Below are 25,293 nucleotides of genomic sequence, written 5' to 3'. Positions count from 1 at the left end.
CTCAAAACGAAGCCTAAAGTACTATAGGATTCTTTTGCCAGAGTGGTAATATGATCATTGCTCATCTCGTCAGTATTTCTCATTAAAGAAGGGCACCTCACACAGAGTATACGGTTTTTTTCTACTTTGTTCCACAGTACTACTTGTGAAAGGGCTGGGTCATTCAGTGAAATAATTTCACGCAAAGAGCCGACATCATTTACACAATTAAACTGTACACCCAATATTTCCACATACCTAATACAAGTTTTATTTTCTCACAACAAGTAAATCAACCCGTTCCAGCCAAAACAAACTCAAATAAAACTTTCGCGTAATAGAAAAGTGGAAATAAATAAGTATTTCTTGTCACCCGTTAGTTATCACGTCGTGGCAGGTTATACGTATGACTTAGTTGAGCTCGGAGTACGTTATTTTATAAAGTAAATATTTATGAAGGAAAAAGAGTTTCCAACCGCGATCTTCAGTAAGCCGCCTGATCCGAAAAGACATAAACCTCCTGGGATTCCACAGGTCTGGGTTCACAAAGGCAACGTTCGCGTTTTTGCTGAGGATCTCTTGGATAAATGTAGATTATTTTCTCTGATAATGTTCTTTTATTTGAAACAATATATCTGTTAAACTTTTGGTTTTAATCACAATACTTTTTTATATAATTTGTGTCAATATTATATTGATTAACTGTCATAAGATATGCCAATTAATAATTACATTTATTTAACTACTTACTGTGTTAGTAATGTTATGTTATATAATTATCATTAAAAAAAAGAAATAACTATAATAGCATAATATAATAATAAGGTCTCTAGTTGTTTAGTGTAAGTTAGTTGGCACTACAGTAGTGCCAATTGACAGTTGGTGGTATCATCACGGTAGACGGTCGTGCAGGTCGTCAAGCAGGCATAGCCAGGTTTTCCCAGTTTCCTGGATTTTCCCCCAAAAACCTTATGTATTAGTTCTAAGCATAATAAAGTTTTATCTCTCAACACGTAGATAGGGTTGTAGAAATAAGTTTTCTGAGACCTACATATATAAGGCTTAATTGTAAATTGCTATAAAAAGTAGAATCGCTTTGCGAACGCCAAAAAGCCCTTTTCAGGGCTAATAATCTGTTCCTTAATCTCAATGCTATTCACCTGCATTACAACTTGGTACAGTACTACTATATTGTAATTTCTACGAAATATTATCGTTGTAAACAGGTACTACATAATAATATTGAAAAAAAAAGTAATTTTGTAAATATTTTATGAACAAATAAAGAAATTTTAATTTTTTTAATTTTTTCGAGCAGGCATTACTTATGGTGAATTCTAAGAGGTTACGTTGCCCAAATTGTATTGAGTCAGTTATTAGTATAATTATTAGTGGAAACTGTAAAAAAATTTAAATTTAATTAAGTGCGTTTAAATTACCAACCCCATTAACATTTGTCTCTTGAACGAGTTCCCATGTCGCAGAACGCTCCGTTGGAAACAATATTGAATATTTTCGATCTTACAACATTTTAAGGAGTGGTAGTGCCATGTTGGGTCCTCTCAGACACAACCGAATTGGGCCGGCACGCCTGGAGAAATGCCACTCCCCCACTCGAAACCGGCGTGAAATAGCGGCTATGCCACTGTGCTTCGTCCGGTGAGTGGAGTATCCGGAGGCCTACACCCCCCCTCACAAATACAAATGGCAGCACGGACTAAAAAACGATTACTCCAGGACGGTACCAGGCTATGCAGCCCTGGAGAATCCGTCCCTGGGCATCCACAATTAGGGCCTGTACCTAATAGTGGTTGCCCAGGCTGCCCTGCGTATTCTGGAGGGGGCAAAACTGCGCTGACTCGGGGCAAACAGAGCAGGAGGCTCAGAGCACCCTCCTCCACTCTCGCTGTAGACTTTTACAACATCAGGGGGCTTCGCTCAAATTTAAATGCCGTCCACTTTCACCTGGAGACGGCGAAGCCGGCCCTGTTCTTTTTAAACGAGACACAGATATCCTCCCTGGCTGATTCATCTTACCTTTCATACCCGGGGTATAATTTGGAACATTCCTTTATACCACGGGCTGGCGTGTGCGTTTACGTCAGGGAGGATGTATCCATCAAAGACAGGACCTATCCATCATCTGGCTGCGATGACCATCCGCGAATCTATGCATGCCTGTATAGGTCCCATGCCTAAGGGTACCAGAAAACGATATATTTGATACAATATACTTACTTAGATATACGTAAATACACATAAACATATGTCTTTATATATACATATAATATATGTCTGAAATGTTTCAACATTATTAACATATTGAGAACAGTACAAACCCTCCGATATATTTTATTCTTATAACAAGTCAATGAACTTGTTAACATTATTCAAATGCTTAACACAGGCTCACGTTGCCTATAAAATTAATTTACGAATAAAGAATGTTAGAATTTGAACGCAATGAGTAAGGTATCCTTTGGGGATTGAGCGGGAGTGAAAAGAAAAGAACGCACATTTCCAAGGATTATGCAAATTTTACGTGAATATCTTTTAAGTTACCGGTACTAATGGCGTTATTTGCAAACGCGCCGCGCGATAATATTCACGATTATGGTACAGAGTTGTTATAGAAAACAATAATTTTTATATCTATAATTATTTAAAGTTCTTTCAAACACACAAATACAAAACAAATTGAATGCCTACCTAATTCGCAATTTTAAGATGCGCGCGCATACTGTAACACAAAAGTAACAGGGTAAAATTGGTTCCTAAAATTTTCTGACGTTTGTGAAATTTGATATTTTTTTTGTTTTTTTCGTCCATTATTAGGATAGGTAAAGGGTTGAAGCGCGTACAGTCGTTTTTGGCTTTAATAATTAATTGTCAAAGCCATAATTGCAAGATTTATACAATATTGTTCTTTCTACAAACGTAGAATAGCACGAGGAATAAATAATTTTAAGGATTTTTGCTTTGCTAGGGCAAAGAAGTATAACTTTTGCGTGCATACATAAGAACACACAAACTTTTTTATTCAAGTTTTTTTATTCTGTCATTTTTTAAATAAATTAATATAATTTTGTAGATCAAAAGTGATTGAAATATTTTTTAGAAACCGTGCAATAAGACGTATTGACAAACTTTTTAAAATCAAATTCTTAAATCGTAAACCAAATTTTAAATTATAAATTAATAATCTTATTCTACGTTTCGGAATTAATTAATTGCTTCTTAGAAGCCTCCACAGCACTGTAAGAGTAATATATAAACAGAACCGCTTATAGTACTCAACATACAAAGTTTAGACGACTCTCAAGGCCCCTTAGGAAATACTAACCGACTTCCAAGCCACAATTTAATTAAGTATATGAATTATCAACACTTATATATATAATAATAGCATTTGTAATGCAAGCAACAACACATTAATTATATTTGTTTGATGTCGCTCGAAGCACGTTCGTGTTAATGTATTTTTAATACCCACATCAAGTCAATTAAACATTTTCAAAGCTGTGGTTTCTAAATGATGAATGAAAATATTAATAGAAATAATAACATGTTAAGATTAATATACAGATGTAAGTTAATTATTGATCATCTTGACTCTTGTTTGACATTGTAAAAAAGAGCGTATACAATAATTTGACTTACTTATTATCTAAATATATATAAATTACGTGACACGTTGTTTGTCCGCGATGGACTCCTAAACTACTGAACGGATTTTAATGGGGATTACTTCATGGAGTGCAGTTTGGTCCAACTTCAGAGATAAGATGGATTTTATGTCGATATGGGAGCCATAATTATTTTTATTTTCAATAATTGTTTTGTGTAGACATATTTTCTATGAGAGAATTTAGTGAAGCACGGTTTGACAGTTCCGCTGTGAAACAATTTCATTATAACAGGGAGCATTTTTTACGGAATAATTCTTGATGTTTTGAAATATTACTGGCAAATTCCTATAAAACAGTATTTTTTTATACTATCTACAGAACAACGTCTGTCGGGGCAGCTAGTATTTTTATAATTTTAAATTATAATTTGTGTATAGGCTTTTGTAGTACCTCTTTATTTAAACTTTTACTAGGCGCATAATGTCATTAGAAAGGGGTTCCAAAGGTTGTTTTGAGAACAATTAAATAATACAAGAAAAAAATATTTTCTATACGAAACCATCGTGATCGATTCCGATTACCGTGAAAGAAAAAGAAGTCGGTGATTGTGACTTTTTACAATGCTACCATGTATGATGTGGATGTATTTTTTTTTTTATGAAAAAAGAGGACAAACGAGCGTACGGGTCATCTGGTGTTAAGTGATCACCGCCGCCCACATTCTCTTGCATATCGTAACCGGCCTTTAAGGAAGGTGTACGCGCTTTTTTGTAGGTACCCATGTCGTATCGTTCCAGAAACACCGCACAAGGAACCTCATTCCACAGCTTTGGTGTACGTGGAAGTAAATCTCCCTGAACACCGCACTGTGGAGGACTACCACACATCCAGATGTAGAGATGATATCCAAATTTTTGGCTTGGAATTCGGCGACAGGAATTACGTGATACAGCGCTTCGGAACACTCTCCGTGATAAATGCGGTAGAAGACACATAATGAAGCGATGTCTCGCAACGCCAGGTGATCCAGCTTTTTACAGAGTACTGGGTATAGCTATACTGGGTATGTAGCTCATCGGCTGATGGTGATGGTTTAAACAGGACTTTCCTATGTGTATAGAACCTCTGCCCTTAACTGCAATCATCGCTACCGATCATCCAGGAGAATCGAAATTTATGATTTTTGTTATAAAATTAATACTTTTAAATGTTTAAACTGCATTTAAATTTTGTAAAATGAGCATGTTATTATGATCAGTTCATTGTAGCATTTTTTTTATCATAATAATGAACTTGTAGCGAAATTGTGCCGCCTTTCTAGTGCTACATCTTCTTTTAACAGCGATCTTAGCAATTATAATATTGTCCAACTAAACTTGTATATTGCAACTATTCAGTAATAATGTGGCTGTGAATTTCATGATGAAATATTACCGTGTTTCCCGCTGCTGGCCGCCGCTAGAGCGGTGCTAAGTACCAACAAGTGCACCAGCATACTCCCGCCCGGCGCATCGAGACGCACGCGCACCGTTCACATCCAAACCATCTGCAACAATAGTTAAAAAAATTGTATTATTGATAAGAACATAGTATTAATAGTACATTATTACAAAGGCCGGGAAATAGGCAATTGCAGGTAGAGTATGAGTTAGAGATCACTTAATACGAGACAGGCAATAGCCATTTTCCGCTGAGGCATATCTTAAAAGAATGCTGGGAAATAAAACACACTATTTATATTATACATTTAATTTAATGAAATTTATATTTATAAAGTAGGTATGTAAATATCAAATCAAGACGAATAACAAATCATTTGTGCCGACAGGCAAATCAAAGAGTATTTAATAACCCCAGCACGCCGTTTCATACAACATTGCAAGAGCTTTGTAATGTTCCAAATTTAAAAACGCTCCTGCAATGGATTTGACTTTCTTTGTCCGAAAATTCGATACTTCGCATGTTCTTCTTTCGAAAATAATGACAACATTTCCATGCATGTTTGAGAAAAAGTTATTTAATCATCAATAAATAAGCCCTTACTCAGACACATTTTGTCATTAGGTGTCAAAAAAAAAATTTTTTTAAAAAGCCTTTATTTCTACTACTTTGCAAAGTTATCAGATATCGACAAAGGTCTGTTTAGTTAAGGCCTTCTATATTCCTTTCCAGTTGAGCCTATTTGGCATAATCCTGGTCCTTGTTTTTCCTGCTCTTAATTTTGAATGAAGCTTAAATAACTTTACATTTGGGCACGCTTTGATATTAAATCATTCCAAACTGTCATGCACATCAATGTTATCGAAATACTATAATATTTGATTAAGAGTTTAATGAAAATTGGAAAACTATTAATTCGTCTAATCACTAACTGGTTTAGATGGCAAAAATTCTCATTGCCCACTATTATTTAACTATAAAAGTGTTATAAGTCTCCTTCTCACATAATTTATACATCTAGATAGTTGCGACAGCTGTGAACACGTTCAAAAAAATTGCGGCGAACTGTTAACCATTATTTGAAGTAACACACGCACACTAAAACAAATAAGCTCTATCTAGACGTATGAATGATCGAAGGTCTCCTTGCTCTAACAATACTGACGTAAAACAACGAAAACCAAAGCAAACTCATTTTTACATATTAAAACAAACATCAAATTGTATTTATTTTTTTAAATGTTTTAGAGCCACAAGCACACAGTAAATAGACGAGTCACCGTTGCTGTTATGAACGCATGAAAATATCCGAGAGCATTCCTAAGACCGGAGCTTATTTACATTCACTCATTCAGTCGCTGAGCTATGCAAGTAACTCGGACACAAATGTTTCACTAACCATTCGTTTACACTCGCAGTCTCGCATTTGTGATTGCAGTGTTGCTCAACGTTATTGCGAATTTCGCATACATAACATTTCAGCACATCATTTATACTGTCCATTGTTGAAGGCTTGTATAATTCATTGCTAAAATTTATTCAGCTTGTATTACGAACAATTTTTCTATCTAGGGAAGTGTATAGCATTTCCTTGGTTTTTTTAAGCTATACTTCTTCTGGTGCGTTAGGTAACAATCATCAGAGTGAATTATTAAGATGAAATTAACCGAAGATTAAAGATACCGGCAAAATTATGGGTACCACAATGGCGCCTGTTTCTGTCGTGACACAGTATGTGTGAGCATTATTGTGTTTCCTGAACGGCGCCGTAGCTAGTGAAATTACTAGGCAAATGAGACTTCACATCTTATGTCTCAAGGTTACGAGTGCAATTGTAGTGCCGCTTAGAATTTTTGGGTTTTTCAAGAATCCTGAGTGGCATTGCATTGTATCAACTACCATCAGCTGAATGCTCTGCTCGTCTCGTTCGTTATATTCATAAAAAAAGGATAACTGAGAGCAAAATTTAAAGAAATAAAAATCTTGACTGTTGCCTCTCAATATATTATTGATAATGGTTTGTATGTACAGGAACAAACATAAACTTATAATGCATACTTCTCAGCTAATTCGAGTTAGTAAGTCTTTAGTGGGGCGTTATATATGCTCTTACTAAAAGTTCACATAAAGTGTTCAAATGAATGTATTACCAAATTCAATAGAACTGTTAAAAAAACGCCCTGAAGCAATTAAATAATAAATTTTATTGTGCGATTGAACATTGTAACCATATTTTTATTTAAAAAAAGTCTAAAAGGCATACTTTTTCGAATGGGTGGTAGTTTTTGACTTTCGATAAGTGATATATATTATATTTTGAACAAAAATTTTTGAAGTTGAATTTGACGAATGTGGATGATTCGACACACTGACGCTAGTTGGTCAACTAGACCATTTGTTTCATACTCCAGCTACCATAAGCCTTTTGTAGCTCGTGTTGTGTCTACTAAACAACAAGCAATGAACGAAAATTAAATAAACTTAAGTATGTATGTATTTTTTTTTATGGAACAGGAGGACAAACGAGTCACCTGTTGTTAAGTGATCACTGCCGCCCACAATCTCTTGCAACACCAGAGGAATCACAGGAGCGTTGCCGGCCTTTAAGGAAGGTGTACGCGCTTTTCTTGAAGGTACCCATGTCGTGTCGTCCCGGAAACACCGCACAAGGAAGCTCATTCCACAGCTTTGTAAGTAAGTTGTATAATAAACATAATATTTTTTTTCTTTCTGTATACATATAATGATAATTTTACTGATAATAATTTATCACCGCAGCTGTATAACTAATGTCTAACAACATCGAAGAAATGACAGGTGCATTTCCAGCCGCAAAAATTTGGTATCGATCCTGGTGGTATCCTGGAAAGACTAAGCAAAGTAGTTAATTATTTTCATTTGTATGTGGTTGGTTATATTATTTTACCTAAATATCGAAGAAGAATACAAGCTAATCAATACGTGTTTTTAAAGTGATAACCCTCACTTTTAGAAGATAAGTACAAAAATAAAATAAGATTTTTTTTTTATGAACGATGCGGGACTCGAACCCACGACGTGCTCTAACCAACTAAGCTAACCGTGCGAGTAACGTATCGTTATAAAATCTTATTTACTTTGTTCAACTCTCAGAACTCTCTCCGGCACGTAACGGAGGTCGTGGGTTCGAGTCCCGCAAGGTTCATAAAATTTTGGTTTTCAAATTTTATATAAGAATAATAATATATATTTATATTATTTGTATATAAGCTAATGACAAGTTTCCACAGATAGAATTTACAGATGAAAAAGAAAAAAAACACTCAACGGGAGAAAGAAAAGTAATAAGGAATACAGAGGAAAAAAATTGCAAAGAATAAATTAATACAAAAGCTATATAATGAGCGGTAAAAAAAAGCTAATTCAAATAGTGGCAAATGAGTTTTTAACTATGTTAAGGAATTGTTTATAAATGTTAAAGAATTCGTTTGCCAGTGTTTTACGAATGGTGGTGGCAGTGATGCAAAAAAGGTCAAAATTTTTATTAATCAAACAAATATTATTCAAAGATAAGGCAGATCTGAGCATATAAGAGTATTTACAAAATTTGGTACGTGAATGTGGTGTGTTTAGAATAGAAAAGGCACGAGGATGTGTATTAATGGGGACTTTAAAGGCACTAGAATTGCGCTCGACACCTTGAGACATAAGATGTTAAGTCTCATTTGCCCAGTAATTTTACTAGCTACGGCGCCCTTCAGACTGAAACACAATAATGTTTACATATTACTGCTTCACGGCAGAAATAGGCGCCGTTCTGGTACCCATAATCTAGCCGGCTTCCAAGTAGCCTCCTACTGGTAAAAGTGTGAGTGAGTCTCGATGTTTGGACCAGGCACCCCAGTGTCAGCTCTAAAAATTTGGCTCCGTGGAAGTAGGGACAATACCATTTTTCTCCATAATTATCGTATGAATTCCTCCCGTCAAGTCTAATGCTGCTATACTTCATAAATTCACTTTTACCTACTTATCATCTGAACATATCAAGTCAGTCTGTGTGATTACAAATAGCTGTCTTCCGTTTACATCTGAACTTTGGAACGAGCTTCCTTCTGCAATATATTCAGGTTGACATGGCCAGAGATAGTTAACATATTATGGCTTTAAGCTGTCATAAATACGTACTCATAACATTAAATATAATATTTTATAGTACGGTATACTAGCTGACCCAGTAAACGTTGTACTGCCGATATTAAAATCGCGATACAAAAGTAACTGTTGATCGTAGAGGGGTATAAAATTTGAAGTTGTATGTATTTTTTAATGCTGACTCATAATCAAACAAATTTAAAAAAAAAAATGGCGTGGACCCTTAACATTTAGGGGGATGAAAAATAGATGTTGTCCGATTCTCAGACCTACCCAATATGCACTCAAAATTTCATGAGAATCGGTCAAAGTGTTTCGTGTTTAACTACAAACACCGCGACATGAGAATTTTATATAGTAGATGTTATGTATGTTCATAGGCACTTATGTGAATTTGCTAGAAACTGTCATAACCAGGAACAAAAATAAACTTATAATGCCTACTACTCGGCTTAGTCGAGTTAGTAAGTCTTTTGATTAATATTATTCTTTTACAACAAGCTCCCAGATATTGTTCTAAACAAATGTATTACGAAATACAATATAATTTTTCAAAAATGTTTGTGCGGTAAATGTTACAATAACATAAATTACTTAATGATACCACTGATTGGGAATTCAGCGACCGCCCACAGGCTATTAAATAATAAATTTTATTATACGATTTTACATTTTAACCTTTTTTTATATGCCAAAAAAGAAGCCCGCTGAGTTTGTTGCGCCCGTTCTTCTCAGGTCTGAGGCATACCTTTGGGGTGGTAGTTTGTGACTTTCAATAAGTGATTACTGATTTATATTCAATTTTAAATAAAAATATTTGAATTCGAATTAGAATTTGAAAAACTAATTCTCGGATTGTATTATTCGCCTTTATTAATACCAAAGTATAACCTTTGAGAAAACTCAACATCGAAGTTAATTATTCATTCAAATTCTCTTTAATTTATTCATTTAAATTTGCCGAAAAGTGTTTTCAGAAACAAATTACAATAGACAATTATTGAAATTAATTGCCACAGGCGAGCTGTTACAGAGACTTGAAAACAAGTATCCATCGGTTTTGTATTGAAATAAAATATAATATCTCGAGGAAGCGGTCTGAATAACAACTCTTTAATACAAAGTTTAGCAATTTGCTCTACCCTCCCAAATGGTTTGGAGGCACGGGGCATCTCTAGTCCGACGCTTTTGCAAATTGAAGGAAGGCAGATGCTCTTAATTACCGACACAGATGCTTGTTCCCTGATCTTCAACGATGAACTCCGTGCTACAAGACGTTTTATGTGCTTTAACTAGTCTTTGCGATTTTATGTTCGGAAGTTTGTGTGTTTAAAATATATATATGATATGCAATATTTTCAACAAATATTTCATAGTTATTTATTGGCATTCAAACATCTTATCTAAACAATAATTTATATTACTCAAGCCAATATAGTTTCCAATCAAATATAAATAAAGAAATGAATATAATTCCAGACATACGATTTGATATTAAACACTAGCTGACCCGACAGACGTTGTTCTGTTCATAGTAAAATAAAACTCTTGCGGATATAATTTTGGAAAATCCGTTCTAAGCTGACCTCTACTCGGTGAAAAGAATATTCCTATCAAATTTCAAGTCTTTAGCTCTAATGGTTCCAGAGATATCGTGATGAGTGACTATATACGTGGAAATCTCTTATATATATATAAGATAAGGCATAATAAACATAATATTATTTCGAAATAATCGTAGCGTCGTGCTATTGCAAAAATACCACTTCTAATAATTATTTTCATACAATAAACTTCGCATTCTTCTGCCCCCGATGAGCAATTCTTGTATGTATACATATAATCTGAATCTCGGAAACAGCTCCAACGATTTTAATGGAATTTAGTATACAGGTACCCCCTTATTCATAATAGTCTGCTGACTTAAATCATAGCTAATTCACACTCTGTCTTCTTCTATTGACCTAAGTCAGAATGTGAAAAAACACTCCTAAGCGGCTGTTTAAAGTTAGCGGACCATTATGAATAAGGGGGATAGTTTCTGGGGCGAGAAATCGATCTAGCTAGGTTTCAATTTAAAAAAAAAATAAGTATTAACCGTTTTTTAATGAGAAACTGCTAGAATAACGTTAGAATACAAAGGTATAATAGCTCAGATGGGACATTGGGGGATCCGGAAAGCAGAAGAACCCCGTTCGAATCCAGATGTCCTATTAGTTCTTGTTTCTTCAAGTTTGGTAACTTCTTAAAAATCCGAGCAAGGCTCGGTCGTCCAGGTACTAACTTAAATATTAGAAATTAAAAGTTTAAGACTGAGTTGCACCAAATAACTTTACTAATAAAAATCATTATTTTCTCGTCCATTATTTTCATAAAAAAAGTGCAACACATTCCGCAGTGTATGTTAAAGTCAATGTTACTGTTAACGTTAAATTTGATTTAAACATTAACTATAACAGCCGATGCGATGTGGAAAATGAAATTGTGGACACAATCTGATCCATCAGCCAAATTACTGCATAAGCGAAATCTACTCAGACCAAGTCACGTGCACCTACTAGTCTGTCAAAAAGCCCCAAGTTTAGCGTTATTTTTCAGTTTGTGAGATCGAGATTCAGCGAGATGGATCAACTCTGTTCCATTTATGTCACGTCCTTTATGGTGTGATAAATGTTTCCGATGTAATCATTTATTCCGAGTTAATCATTTTAATGACATTCTCATCCGCTTAAAACGTGTTAATATAAAATGTTATTTTTCGTTAAATTTTTTATGTCATGCTAATTCGCTATATTCTATGTGATAAATATACTTTGGTATTATTTTAATGATATTTTAGTATTAAGATTAGACAGTAATAAAGTTAATCATAGTTTATAATAAAATATCAATATTTTTTAATAAATAAAGTCATTTAAATTTGATACGTTATAAATCATGCTATGTATTATTTAAATAACATTCAAATATAATATTATTTATTGTTATTATTATTATTAACAATTCCTTATTATTATGTATATATTTTTTTAACTATCACAAAGAAACATTTAGGAATTATTAAAAAAAAATTTAAGCGATAGTAAAAAAAAATAACATTAATAGTGCTTATAAAAACTTAACTTATTCATATTGTTTCAACTGTCACTAACATTAAACCGGCCAGGGGGTCTAGACTCTCCGTCTTTCTCCGAAACGATACTTCCTAAATGAACGAAATTTAAAAGAAGTTTCGGCAGTGACCCTACTCTATTTTGTTTTCGGACACATCGACGAAGTTCGGAATCATAGACAATATTCTTGAACGAAAGGTGAACGATTAAGAGGAATGTTATTTTACTAAACAGGTGTTATATTCATATTATCGTTCACAACGTTAATGAATTAAAGTAGGTTTAAAAATTCGAAATGTCAATGACGTTCGTGACATTACTTCGAAACGAATGGAACTATATTAGGAAACACACGAAACTTCGATCGAATCTTTGTCTTTTGTTGAATAAGAGTAGACGCACTGTATTTTAAATACGAGTTACTTCTAGAGACGTTATTTTAACTGTTATTTCAGTTAATAAAACTTTAAATAACAATGCATGCCAAATAACTGCTACTATTAATTTATCTAAGAATAAAAAATGTAAGAACATATATTATGAAGCGACAACAGCAATTTATAGTTACAAGCTCTGCTGCAAATTAGTCTCATAAAGAACTTACGACCCTCATTCGTCGTACACGAATGAATTTATTTTATAAAATACACACTGTGGATCTTAATTTTCTAGACTGAACGCTTTGGCTTCGATTTTTAATGTAACATTGAATCGTTCTCTACATTAGCACTTAAGTATGAACGAATGAACGCCTTATGTTAGTGATTTTCTTAATACGTATTCTTAACTGACATTTTATAAAAGTAAGGTTTTTAATGTATGTTATTTTTGTTTGTAAATGAATAACTTAAAAATAAATTGACATATTGTGAAATTATTTTATTAGGAGATAGGAAATTTGTTATTTTTACGTAATCTGAATGAATGTATTTATTATGGGTACTACAACAGCGACTATTTCTGCCGTGAAGCAGTAATGCGTAAACATTATTGTGTTTCAGTGTGAAATGTCTGAAATTACTGGCCAAATGAGACTTAACAGCCTATGACACTGCCGCTCAGAATTTTTGGATTTTTTAAGAATCCTAAATGGCACTGCATTGGAATGGACAGGGCGTATCAATTACCAACAGCTAAACGTCCTGCTCGTCTCGTCCTCGTCAAAAAAAATATAAGAAAATTTGTGGACGACCAGTAAATTTGTCAAAATATTGCCATACAATATCAATATAGTGTGCCCGTGACATTACATTGTCACTAAAAGCAGGCCATTAAATTATAAGAAATGAAGTCGATTGTGAATCTACCGGCAAAATACAATATCACTAGTGAAATTGTAATATCACGGCTTTGACAATATACCTACGACATCTTCATAAGCTATAAAAGCTATTTTGTGAGAACAATTAAATATATGCGGGTAAAACTGCGTGGTATAAAATGTATATAGATAAATACATGGGTAAATAGAGCAGAGTTTAAGGGATGGATATGCCATTTTGTAATGAGAAGTATCTCAGCTTAAGGATATCGTTAGGGGGGTTCGAATGGGTTCTAAGAGTACGTGCCTGGGGCACATGACTGAATCAATTCCCTTTATACATTTTATCTTAGTGCAAGGGTGGAGTTTATGATCATCGCCCTTCCTGATATAGTTTTGATAGCGGAAGGGAACGGATAATTTTAACCGAAGCGTCCTCGACATTATTTGCGAAACTGTTTAAAAACTCTGCGGAGGGTTTCTGTACTTAAGGGTCGTGATTAAATGGATTTTGGGCGACGGGAAAGCAAAGTGGATTAAATATTTTAGTTGACTTCATATTATATTTTTGAGTACACAAAACTGTTATTATGATTAAATGGTACTGTGTTGAATTGATTTGAATCATATTAATTTTATACCTTTTATTTGTAATTCTAATATTTTCAATTTATTCATTAAATGTACTGAATTTCTTATTCCTTCTTTTATGGAATAGGAGGACAAATTAGCGTACGGGTCACCTGGTGTTAAGTGATCACCACCACCCACATTCTCTTGCAACCCCAGAGGAATCACAGGAGCGTTACCGGCCTTTAAGGAAAGTGTACGCGCTTTTTTTGAAGGTAACCATGTCGTATCGTCCCTCTTGGCAAAGCAGCTCTTGGGAACACTCCCCGTGATAAATGCGGTAGAAGACACACAATGAAGCGACTTCTTTACACAACGCCAAGTGATCCAGCCGTTAGCAGAGCACTGGGTCCCCGAAAATTCGAGCTGCTAGAGAGATGAAAGCAATACTCCATGCGTGGCTGGACCTGCGCTTTGTAGAGCGCTAGAATTGAAAAGCATTGCCGTGATCTATTAATGACGCCCAGATTCTTCGAAGCCAATTTGCCTTTGCCCTCGAGATGGCCGCGTAATTGGCAATCGCTCGAGATTTCGAGACCCGATACTAGGCGAGACTTTAAGGGAAGTGTTTTCGAAGAGCGATGATACGACAAATTGGGTTTTTTTAGAGGTAAACGAGCAAACTTGAGTCTTCTGGGGGTTAAATTGGACAAGGTTCAATTTACCCCATTCCGCGACCTTCTCGAGAGAGGACTCGGTAGAAGACAGAAGTTTCTCCCGGGAAAAGGTTTGGAAAAGTACTCAGTCACTAGGAAAGTAGGAATGACTTTGGCACTAAGCTATTGGAATTTTAATGGTAAAATATACTAAATCGATAGTGCTGAAAAGCGGAACATCAGCTGTTGGTGGTTAAAACAAACCCTATTATTACCTATTTACTATTTTTTGTTCACAAAAATCATAATGGTGTCCAGATTACTACTACATTTAAGTTTGAACAACACACGATCAAGTAATTTAATGTTTGCTATGTGTAAAATGTAAGTTTACTATTTAAATGAAATAATCTATACTATAATATTATAAAGCTGCAGTGTTTGTTTGTTTGAACGCGCTAATCTCTGGTACTACTGGTCCGATTTGAATGATTCTTTCAGTGTTGGGTAGTCCATTTATCGAGGAAGGCTATAGGCTATGTTTTTTTTCAAAATGCAAGATCCGTAATAAAATTGCTATTTTGTAACACAAGGTGTAAAATCGAAAACCTATTTTTGCGTGCGCTGCAAAAACTATTGACAATAGAACAAAATGATGTACAGGCTATAATATAGGCAATATTTTATTACTTATAAAACTATTGCGTGAATTATACTTTATATGGCAAAACAACGTTTGCCGGGTCAGCTAGTTTATTATATATTCTTATTGACAAATATTATTCAGCATTTTATTGTTTAAACAAAAATAAAGATTAAACATAGTGCGATTTTATTTGTGTAACTTTCAGAATAAAGTATCAAACTTAAACGAAAACCTTACCCTTGTCGCTTTTATCATCTTTCGGCGGTCCTTCATTAGGATAAGTGAGATGAGTTTTCGGTCCCAATGACCCTGATGAAAGACCGCCAATTGGTCAGAAAGTAGTCGGTAGCTACTACGATTGAACGTGATTGAAGCCGTTTGAAGTATACGTATATACAATGTGTTCCAGTGTGTAGTAATAAAGCTTTAGGAGTAGTAACTATAAACTATTTCATCGACGAAAATACCCCATATGGGGTAAGATTAAGAAAGTTTAGTTTTTACAGTATTTTAGCACATCTGGGCGTATTTTAAAATTGGGCGAAAACTACATTGAGCCCTTAATGGACGTATAACTTAAACCGCCGTTGTTTTACAAATTAAGGTGAATTTTGCTAAGAAAAAATATAAAGAAAAGATTTGGAATTGATCCGCTGTATGGGGTATTTTCGTCGATGAAATAATTTATAATTACTACTCCAAAAGTCCGTTTAATACTATATACCGAGATACATTGTATAGTGGATAAAATTGATTTATTTATTAGGCACTTCAATTGGATACATATTAATATATTTACAAATATAAACTTAACATTTTCATTTCTTATATGTACACCTATAAGAGAAATACACAGCATTGACTTACAATAATTTAAAGTAAGTGTTTTATAACTAAGTAATAATGAAAGTAAATGTGAAAATTAATTTAAGTTACTAATTTCATAGTATGACTTAAAAGTATGTTAGTATTTCATTTTTAAGTGAGCCAAGAGACCTATCTAGATTTGGGTGTTTTAAAAGCGTGTTATATTGTTCACCAGCTCTGATAATTGGGGAGTTCAGTCCTATATTTGATTATGAGAGGTCTACTAAATATCTAACCAGTTCAATGCCATTATGCCAAAATAAAGATTTTCCGCAGGAATATGTTGTCAAATACAAAGATAATCCCAAGACTCGACAATACAATTCGCCTCCAGATAATATCACAAAGTTAATGTGATTGTCGTAAGCCTAATGTGTTAGGAGTTCTAATCAAAGCTTCATTAGCCTGTAGACTCGATTAAGACCACAATTTTAGTACAATAGCAACACCACTTCTCGTAGCGATAAGGCGGAGACAATGAAATGCGGCGATGTAGTGTCTAGCAAAGTGGCAACACATTATATAATTGCTGTCAACTGAACGCAAATTAGAGAATTCACGGACATTAATTGCGAGACATTATATTGTGGTAACGCTAAGGCTAAATTATGACGTGCTTGTTGTTTCCAAAGAGGATGTAAATACTACATAATAAGAGCCGGGACTGTCTAAGTCAAAATTGAAATTTAGTTTATTAAGAAAAGTGTAGTGATTTGACATAATATCTTATTACAATATTATGGCGAAAAAGTATAATCCGGCTAAGTTTGAAATCGAACAGTTGCTTGAAACGTAGTTGAATGCGTCTATCTCCGTTTTATTACAAGATTATAGCCGTCATCTGTCAAACTATCAATGACTGCACGTTTCATATAATCCAGTGAATCGGATTTTTCATTGAGAGTTTTGCTAGGCTGGTTGTTTCTTGAATTCCCAATTCTTGTCACACCAGAGTGACTACGACTAATTCTTTTTCGTCGTCGTCACACCGAGGGTTTTACTACACCCTGTTTGTTATTGATATAAATGATGTGTCAATTTTTATTCTCATGATCTCGACACTCTCGATAGTTTAGATAACGAATGATTATGGACGAAAAATGTTTTTTTCTCATTTTTTCATTGGGATCCCAACAACGTGATGCCCGATATTAATCAAAATGAATATGCGACAAAGATAAAACACTGGACAAATCTGAAGATGCTAGAAGATTTCACAAGCACATATTTATCTTAATGTGGATAAACATTTTTTTTTTATTAATACCTGTCTATGCTATTATAACTAATCTTAGCACCAAAGTCAAGTAAATTTCGTTAAAGTGGCAATCCAGATATTGAATTATTTGAAACAGTCATCGGTATAATTCTTCGAAACCCTTTTTAAATTTTCAAAATTATTTTAAAAGCTCAACTAAGTTTGTTCGACCACTAGATAGTGTCGAAATCGTAGTGTTCCACCCGGAACAAACAGACAATAATAATTTCAAAAATCTTTTTCTGGTAAAAGCGTAATGATTACAATGAATTTAATTTAAATCTGTTATTTTTAATTACAAAGTACTCTAAGGAGTATGGTATTTATTATAGTCGGCAATTCATTTATATCTTCATCCTCAGCGTATAATATAGAGACTATTCTTCAGCAACCTGCTGTTTCTCGAAGAAGGGTGATATTTTATGGCCATATTTAATTTGTTTTAACACATTAAAACATGAGATAATGTTTATCTTAATGCGCTCTACCATACCACTCAATGTGAGATACATTTGAACAATTTAGATAGAACTCTTTATTAGACAAACCAAGAGGTGATATCTATAGAAGGGTCTACTTTTTTCGAACATATGGTGAAGTAATTTAAAAGAAAATTTATAGTGTCGATTCAAAAGCGCTTAGTTTATTTGACTTTGACTTATTTTATGATAATAAGGGACCAGACAAGCAGGGCATTCATCTGATGTTAATTGATACGCCCTGCCCATACAATGTCGCTCAGGATTCTTGAAAAAACCAAAAATTTAGAGATGAGATGTTAAGCCTCATTTGCCCAGTAATTTCAATAGCTACGGCGCCCTTCAGACCGAAACGCAATAATGGTTACACATTACTGCTTCAAGGCAGAAATAGGCACCGTTTTAGTACCCATAATTAAGCCGGCATCCTGTGTAATGAGGCTCCCACTTATCCAAATGATTTGAGTTTTCTTTAGTATTATTTCCGCCAATATTTGTCTTTAAACAATTCGACACGTGTTTCGCCTCTACACGAGGCATCCTCAGGAAATGTTGAGTCGCCAAAATCTGGCACAAGACTACAAAAAAAATAGCTGTTTTCTCATGAAATAAGCTGTTACAAATATTACAATGAAATAAGCTAAGCATGACCGCAGAGAACATGCGTCACTACAAGTCAGACTTGAGAAGCAAACCGCAGCCCTCGTCATTAATGAAGATTAATTATTGTTGGACGGAAGACATAATGCTACACCCAGTCTCATCGTATCTTAGATCGTGTTTGAATAATCAAGTAGCTCTTTAAGTACATTCAAAGTATACTTTTATGTTCTTAATCTATACACATATAAATAAAATTGGAGTGTCTGTTTGTAATATTGATATAACCATTTTTTAAGACATGTATAGATACGAATATACATACACCAGAATATTTTTTGTACAATTTTTGTCTGTCTGTCTTTTTTGTTCCGGCTATTCTTTGAAATTGCTGGACCGATTTTGACGGGACTTTCATTGGCAGGTAGCTGATGTAATAAGGAGTAACTTAGGCTTGGGTTATTTTAGAAAATTTCCTTTTTTTTAAAAAAAAGGAATGTTGCAATGTCCAAGAAACGGTTTAACTCTAAAAATAATTTATAGGGCAAAACAACATTTCGCGTGTCAGCTAGTACTTATCAAAAAATTAGTAAAAATAGTATTTAATAACAATAATATTGAAGCAATTTTATTTCATATCCTTAATAAATATGGTATATTTCAGATGTAGTTATTTATATAATATTAGTTGACCCGACAGACGTTGTTCACTACATATTAAATAAAATACTGTTCAGTACATCGAAAATCAAAACAAAAAATCAAGAATTATTTCGTTAAGTATGCTCCCTGTTGTTATAATGATATTGTTTCACAGCAGAACTGTCAAACTGTGCGTCAGTAAATTTCCTCATATAAATATGTCCTTACAAAATAAATATTGGGAGTAAAAATAATTATAGGTCCCAAATCGAAATAAAAACTGTCTCAAGTTGGACTAAACTGCACTCCATGAAGTAATCCCCATCAAAATCCGTTCATTAGTTAAGGAGTTCACTGGGAACAAACATCAGGACACTGGATTTATATATAAAAATATATGAGTTATTTTTGTATATGAACCCTCTTCGGGTGAAGGCCACCTCCATATTTTTCCACGCGTCCTCTGTCTTTGCCAGTTTTTCCCGGCTATTTCTATTATTTCTTCAGCCCACTGCCTACTCGTCGTTTGCCCATAGGTCCACTTCCACTACGTGGTTCTCATTGCCCACCTGCTTTTTTTTAGCGAGTTATATAACCAGCACATTGCCATTTCAATTTAAGAGCAAACTAAAAAAAACAAGGTAACTGATGCCCTTCATGCAAGCCCTTTAATTAGTCTTTTCTTCAACTTAATTTTCAACACACTTACTTATATAAATGATATTTAAAAACATGTCAAACTTTTATTAGTTACCGCACACCTTCCTTAAAGGCCGGCAACGCTCTTGTGATTCCTCTGGTGTTGCAAGAGAATGTCGGCGGCGGTGATCACTTAACACCAGGTTACACACGCTCGTTTGTCCTCCTATTCCATAAAAAAAATGATTTTAAATATCATTTCACAAAGTGACGGCCGTGCAAGCAAAGTCAAATAAACTTTATTCAATTAATCTTTTAAATTGAGGGTTACTTGAAAATTGAGAACTTCTTTTAATTTACTGAATTCTCCATAATATATTCGGAAAAAGTAGAGCTCGTGAGAACATACAAGAAACTCAACAGTCACTCTTTTAATTCAAATAGAGAATCTGAATCATTTTCAAAGTTAAGAACGCTTAAAATATAATAAGGAAGAAACTGAATAAATATAAATTTTCGTATAATGGATGCATCATAGCTTGAATTCATTATTTGTAAGGATGCTTCGTGAACATGATGTTAGTAATTTTTTTTATGATAATAAGGAACGAGACGAGCAGGATGTTCAGCTGAAGGTTATTGATACGCTCTGCCCATTACAATGCAGTGCCGCTCAGGAATCATGTAAAATCCAAAAATTGTGAGCGGCACTACAACTGCGCACGTCACCTTGAGACATAAGATGTTAAGTCTCATTTGCCCAGTAATTTCACTAGCAACGGCGCCCTTTAGACCGAAACACAGTAATGTTTACACATTAGTGCTTCACGGCAGAATTAGGCGCAGTTGTAGTACCCATAATCTAGCCGGCATCTATTTGTTTATAACCTTAATAAAGTTTAATTTCCCAACTCGTAGACTATAGGATTATAGAAATAATTTTACTGATGCCTACATGATAGTCCTCAATTATTAATTGCTTCTATTAATTACATAGCAATTATGTTAATATCAATAGTCAATAAATAAATTTGAAACTTTTATATTTTTATCATCTAAATCTTCGGCGCTTTTCGTGCCAAAAGTTTTCGCTTCAAAATTATGTACTGAAAATTTCACACGCTCTTAGTCTACAAGTGTAAAGTTCTCTAGTCTCCATGGTATGCAAAGTCCGTAACGGTAAACCATAAACTAAACCTTACGTACTATGGTAGTATATTCTACGTCTCAACACAGCCATTATCATCAAATAGAATATTATCTATTCTTCAATAAATATGTTCGCCTAGTAACTTGACCTAGTTAGATTAAAGATTGGTCTCCGCTGCACTACAACTAGATACCACACTACCTAAGAACAATAGCTTTTTATTACGGCAACTATTAGATGCTTGTGTGCGTGGAATCTTGACACTCAATGGGATCTTTAAAATTTTGTAGCATACGCTATGTGTTATTTTACATTGAAATTAATAAAATACTTACTGTATAAATGCTATCCCAGTGTCTGTCATATTTATAATAGTATTATTTTTTCAAAGTTTTATTTCGCCACCCGTTTCAATTATTAGCAAAGTTTAACAGAACATGTGGCACATCAACGTCATACATTGTTCGTGACTGGCTCGAGTACGCCCACTTGGGCGTAGTATTAGTTGCCGCACCTTGCGACTACGCCTGCGATATCTAGCGGAGACCATTCCTTAATCTAAGTTCACCTATTAATAATTCTAATAATCAAAATGAAAAGGTAATTTTTTTTAATCTACCAAAAAACTGTCATGGTGCCTATCTAAAAGTCATCTAGTCAATTATTCATACTGAAGTGACCATCACTTGAAGCTGATCTGAAATGAATTGGAAATTAATTCAAAATGCCGCTCATAAATCTCTCGAGGTTTTGACTCACAAAAAATGTATATTACAAATTTGATGAAGCAAAAACATTGTTCTGGCAGGTTCCCTCAGGATAGTTGCCTTAACGAACCCGATATGACGGCCTTTAAACTCGTGTTTTTGCGCTTGACATTTTCGACACAGGCGACAAGGCTTAGACTACAAAGTCAGAATAGCTAAGCCACAATATAACAAGAATATAGGTGATATATTTTTTTATCTATTTTAAAAGTTGTTATAGTCGATAAGTAACGTATTAATATCAATTGGAGGATATCAATACCAGTGGGAGGCTTTCTTGCACAGGATGCCGGCTAGATTATGGGTACCGCAACGGTGCCTATTTATACCCTGAAGCAGTAATGTGTAAGCATTTCTGTGTTTCAGTCTGAAGGGTACCGTAGCTGGTGAAATTATTGACGAGCGCAGTTGTAGTGCCGCTCAGTATTTTTGGGGCTTTTTTTATGTAATAGGAGGACAAACGAGCGTACCGGCGTTGCCGGCCTTTAAGGAAGGTGTACGCGCTATTTTTGAAGGTACCCATGTCGTATCGTCCTGGAAACACCGCACAAGGAAGCCATTCCACAGCTTTGTAGTACGTGGAAGAGAGCTCTTTGAAAACCGCACTGTGGAGGATCAGATGGTGGGGATGATATCTTAACTTGTGGCGTGTCGTGCGAATCGGCGGCAGGAATCAGGTTAAACAGCTCTTCGTTTTTCAAGAATGCTGAGTGGCACTGCATTGTAATGGGCAGGGCGTTTCAATTACCATCAGCTGGACGTCCTGCTCGTCTCGTCCCTTATTTTCATAAAAAAAAATCAATGACGTTTTATACAAAAGACAAATCACGTCGTATAACTATAAAGCGGAGATATGGTATAGGTATGCAACAATTGACACCATAATAAGTTTTACTTCATTTTTTTTAATTCTCTTGGTGGTTTGCAGCAATGTAAAACATTAAACAGTTCAGTTTTGATTCAGACAGTGACAGTTGACACACGACTAAGGATAAATGTGTGCTTACATTGTTAATATACATTATGCATGTATTATTTAAAATTGTATTATTCTCATATAACAAATAGACCAAATATTCTTCGAACTGATAGACCAATGTATTATCATCATCATCAGCTGGAAGAGGTCCACTGCTGGACAAACGCCTCCTCCAAAGATCTCCACGACAATCGATGCCCTCGTCCAACGTATTCCGGCGATCTTGATCAGATCGATGTATATAAAATATTATTTTAAACTATAACTATAAAGTGAGTTTTTTTTAACGGGACAGTATGGGAAAATCCTAGTAATTTTGTTCTTTTTCTTGAAAAAACTTGAAGAGTTGTCTGACCTGATTCCTGCCGCCGAATTCCACCTTCGCACGACACGCCACAAGTTAGGTTATCATCCCCACCATCTGGATGTGTGGCGGTCCTCCACAGTGCGGTTTTCAAGGAGCTTTCTTCCACGTACTACAAAGCTGTGAAATGAGCTTCCTTGTGCGGTGTTTCCGCGACGATACGACATAGGTATCTTCAAAAAAAGTGCGTACACCTTCCTTAAAGGCCGGCAACGCTATTGTGATTCCTCTGGTGTTGCAAGGGAATGTGGCGGCGGTGATCACTTAACACCAGGTGACCCGTACGCTCGTTTGTCCTGCTATTCTATATAAAAAAAAAACATTTTTGGTCAAGCACGAGTTTTCCAAAAAAATGAGAATGGAAAATGGAAATAAAATTTCATATTTAATAAAGGAACTTTTATTGCATGTGTAATTATCGACTGCGAAATGTACTTTGTATGAACTGGAGTTTAGTTTCAGAAAATATTTTATTAAATTTGATTTACTTCTCAGATTTTTCGTCACATAAATTAATAAAAAGCAAATAAAAAACATTAGGAAAAAATTTCATCAAAATGACTTATTATTACACGCTTTTTATTAGCTTCACCTGTATATTATTATGATTGTTTGTAACTGACTCATTTGGGCGCGATTTTGACCCACTTTAAACGGCCAGATTTCGTTCAAACTTCGTAGATATCGAGGACCAATGACAATACATTAATTTGATAAAATTATAATTTTTTTTAATTTGCAAAATTAGATTTTTGTTAATTTATATAATCTTCATCTATTGTCAATAAGGCACGAATTGATGTTAATTTTAAATGTCAACCAATTTATTTAACCGATTTATCTTATATTAGGAAATTATCTAATACCAAAGAGAATTTTTAATTTAACAATGTAAACAATTGTTTAAAAAAACTTTTATAAATAAACTTAACTAAAAAGTTGGAAATATTTTCTATTTTTTCAAATTTCAAACTACTAGACTATTTCCGCTTGAACTAATTAAGTTAAATGGAAGCTTAGAATGGATTGATTCAGTAGAATTGTATGGTGATACATTGTCATAGTATTTTGAGCTAATAATGAACTATTAAGTAATATAATTAAATGCCAAAAGCTAACTTAAAACAAAGGTCTTACACTACGCATTCACTAATTATTATAATTTCAACATGCAAAATTTTTGTACTTTATAATGTCATGTTATAAAGCGGAGTAACACAAAAAGCCTACATTCCATTGTTAGCTTGAAGTTGAAATATTTGAATGTGGCATTTGCCAATGACCTTTTCATATTCCATTTGCGTTCTTTTTTGAATTAACGCATACGAGTGTATTGAGAACAAGGATGTATTATTTTGGAACCCATTTGCTTTTCCATAAGCGAAATAGCGAGGGAATAACTCTTATCTTGGTCATTTCTTAGAGGGGCGGAAGCGGTACCCTACAGCCTTCCTTGTACTCAAGTACAACCATAAAGGATCTCGATATAAGGGCTTGCGAAATCTTTTGAAGACTACCCGCATTCTCGAAGCAAATGTATTGTGATGGAACTCACAAACAATTTAGATATCGATTTTAATATTTCTGATAGTAATACTTTGTTATAGATTTTAACGTATACGAGAATGTTATCTATAATTATCAAAATGGTTTCAAAATACTGTCTTACAATTACGAACGTTTTCCAAAACTATTAAGTCTATAAAAATGTAATTCAAATATTCATTTTTAAAAATATAATAAAATAAATTATGAAAATACATCTTTTACGCAAATACCTTATGTAAAAAATTCAGTTAAAATAAAAAAAAAATAACAAAAAAACAACCGACTTCAAAAACACTATTTCAAAGCAATAGATATAATATGCACTAAAATGTCTAAATAATTGCGTATTTTTATACAATCTAATTAATTAATCTAATTCTAGTTACGATTATTGTAATTTTTGGAATCGGTTTCCTTCTCCCGCGATCCGCTCTCCTCACAACAAAAGCACATCTCACCTATATCTGTGTATGTAGTTACAAACCTATCTTGGATGACACCCACTCCAATAATTACAATAATTGTAACTAGAATTAGATTCATTAATTAGATTGTATGAAATACTCAAGTATTTT

The 25,293-nt window shown here is 34.2% G+C and overlaps 1 protein-coding gene across 1 annotated transcript in view; it reads right to left on the bottom strand.

The window, feature by feature from the left end:
- LOC126966330 (lachesin-like) overlaps window positions 1-25,293 on the bottom strand; it is a 136,237-nt gene that overhangs the window by 62,084 nt on the left and 48,860 nt on the right. The window contains exon 2 of the mRNA XM_050810320.1: window positions 5,043-5,154. Coding sequence (XP_050666277.1) covers window positions 5,043-5,103 — 61 coding nt within the window. The 5' untranslated portion in view covers window positions 5,104-5,154. The remainder of the gene's footprint in view (window positions 1-5,042; window positions 5,155-25,293) is intronic.

This window comes from Leptidea sinapis, chromosome 10 (assembly GCF_905404315.1).
Source record: "Leptidea sinapis chromosome 10, ilLepSina1.1, whole genome shotgun sequence".
NCBI lineage: Eukaryota > Metazoa > Arthropoda > Insecta > Lepidoptera > Pieridae > Leptidea > Leptidea sinapis.
Note: the sequence above shows the minus strand (reverse complement) of the source record. Positions and strands in the feature narration are given on the sequence as shown.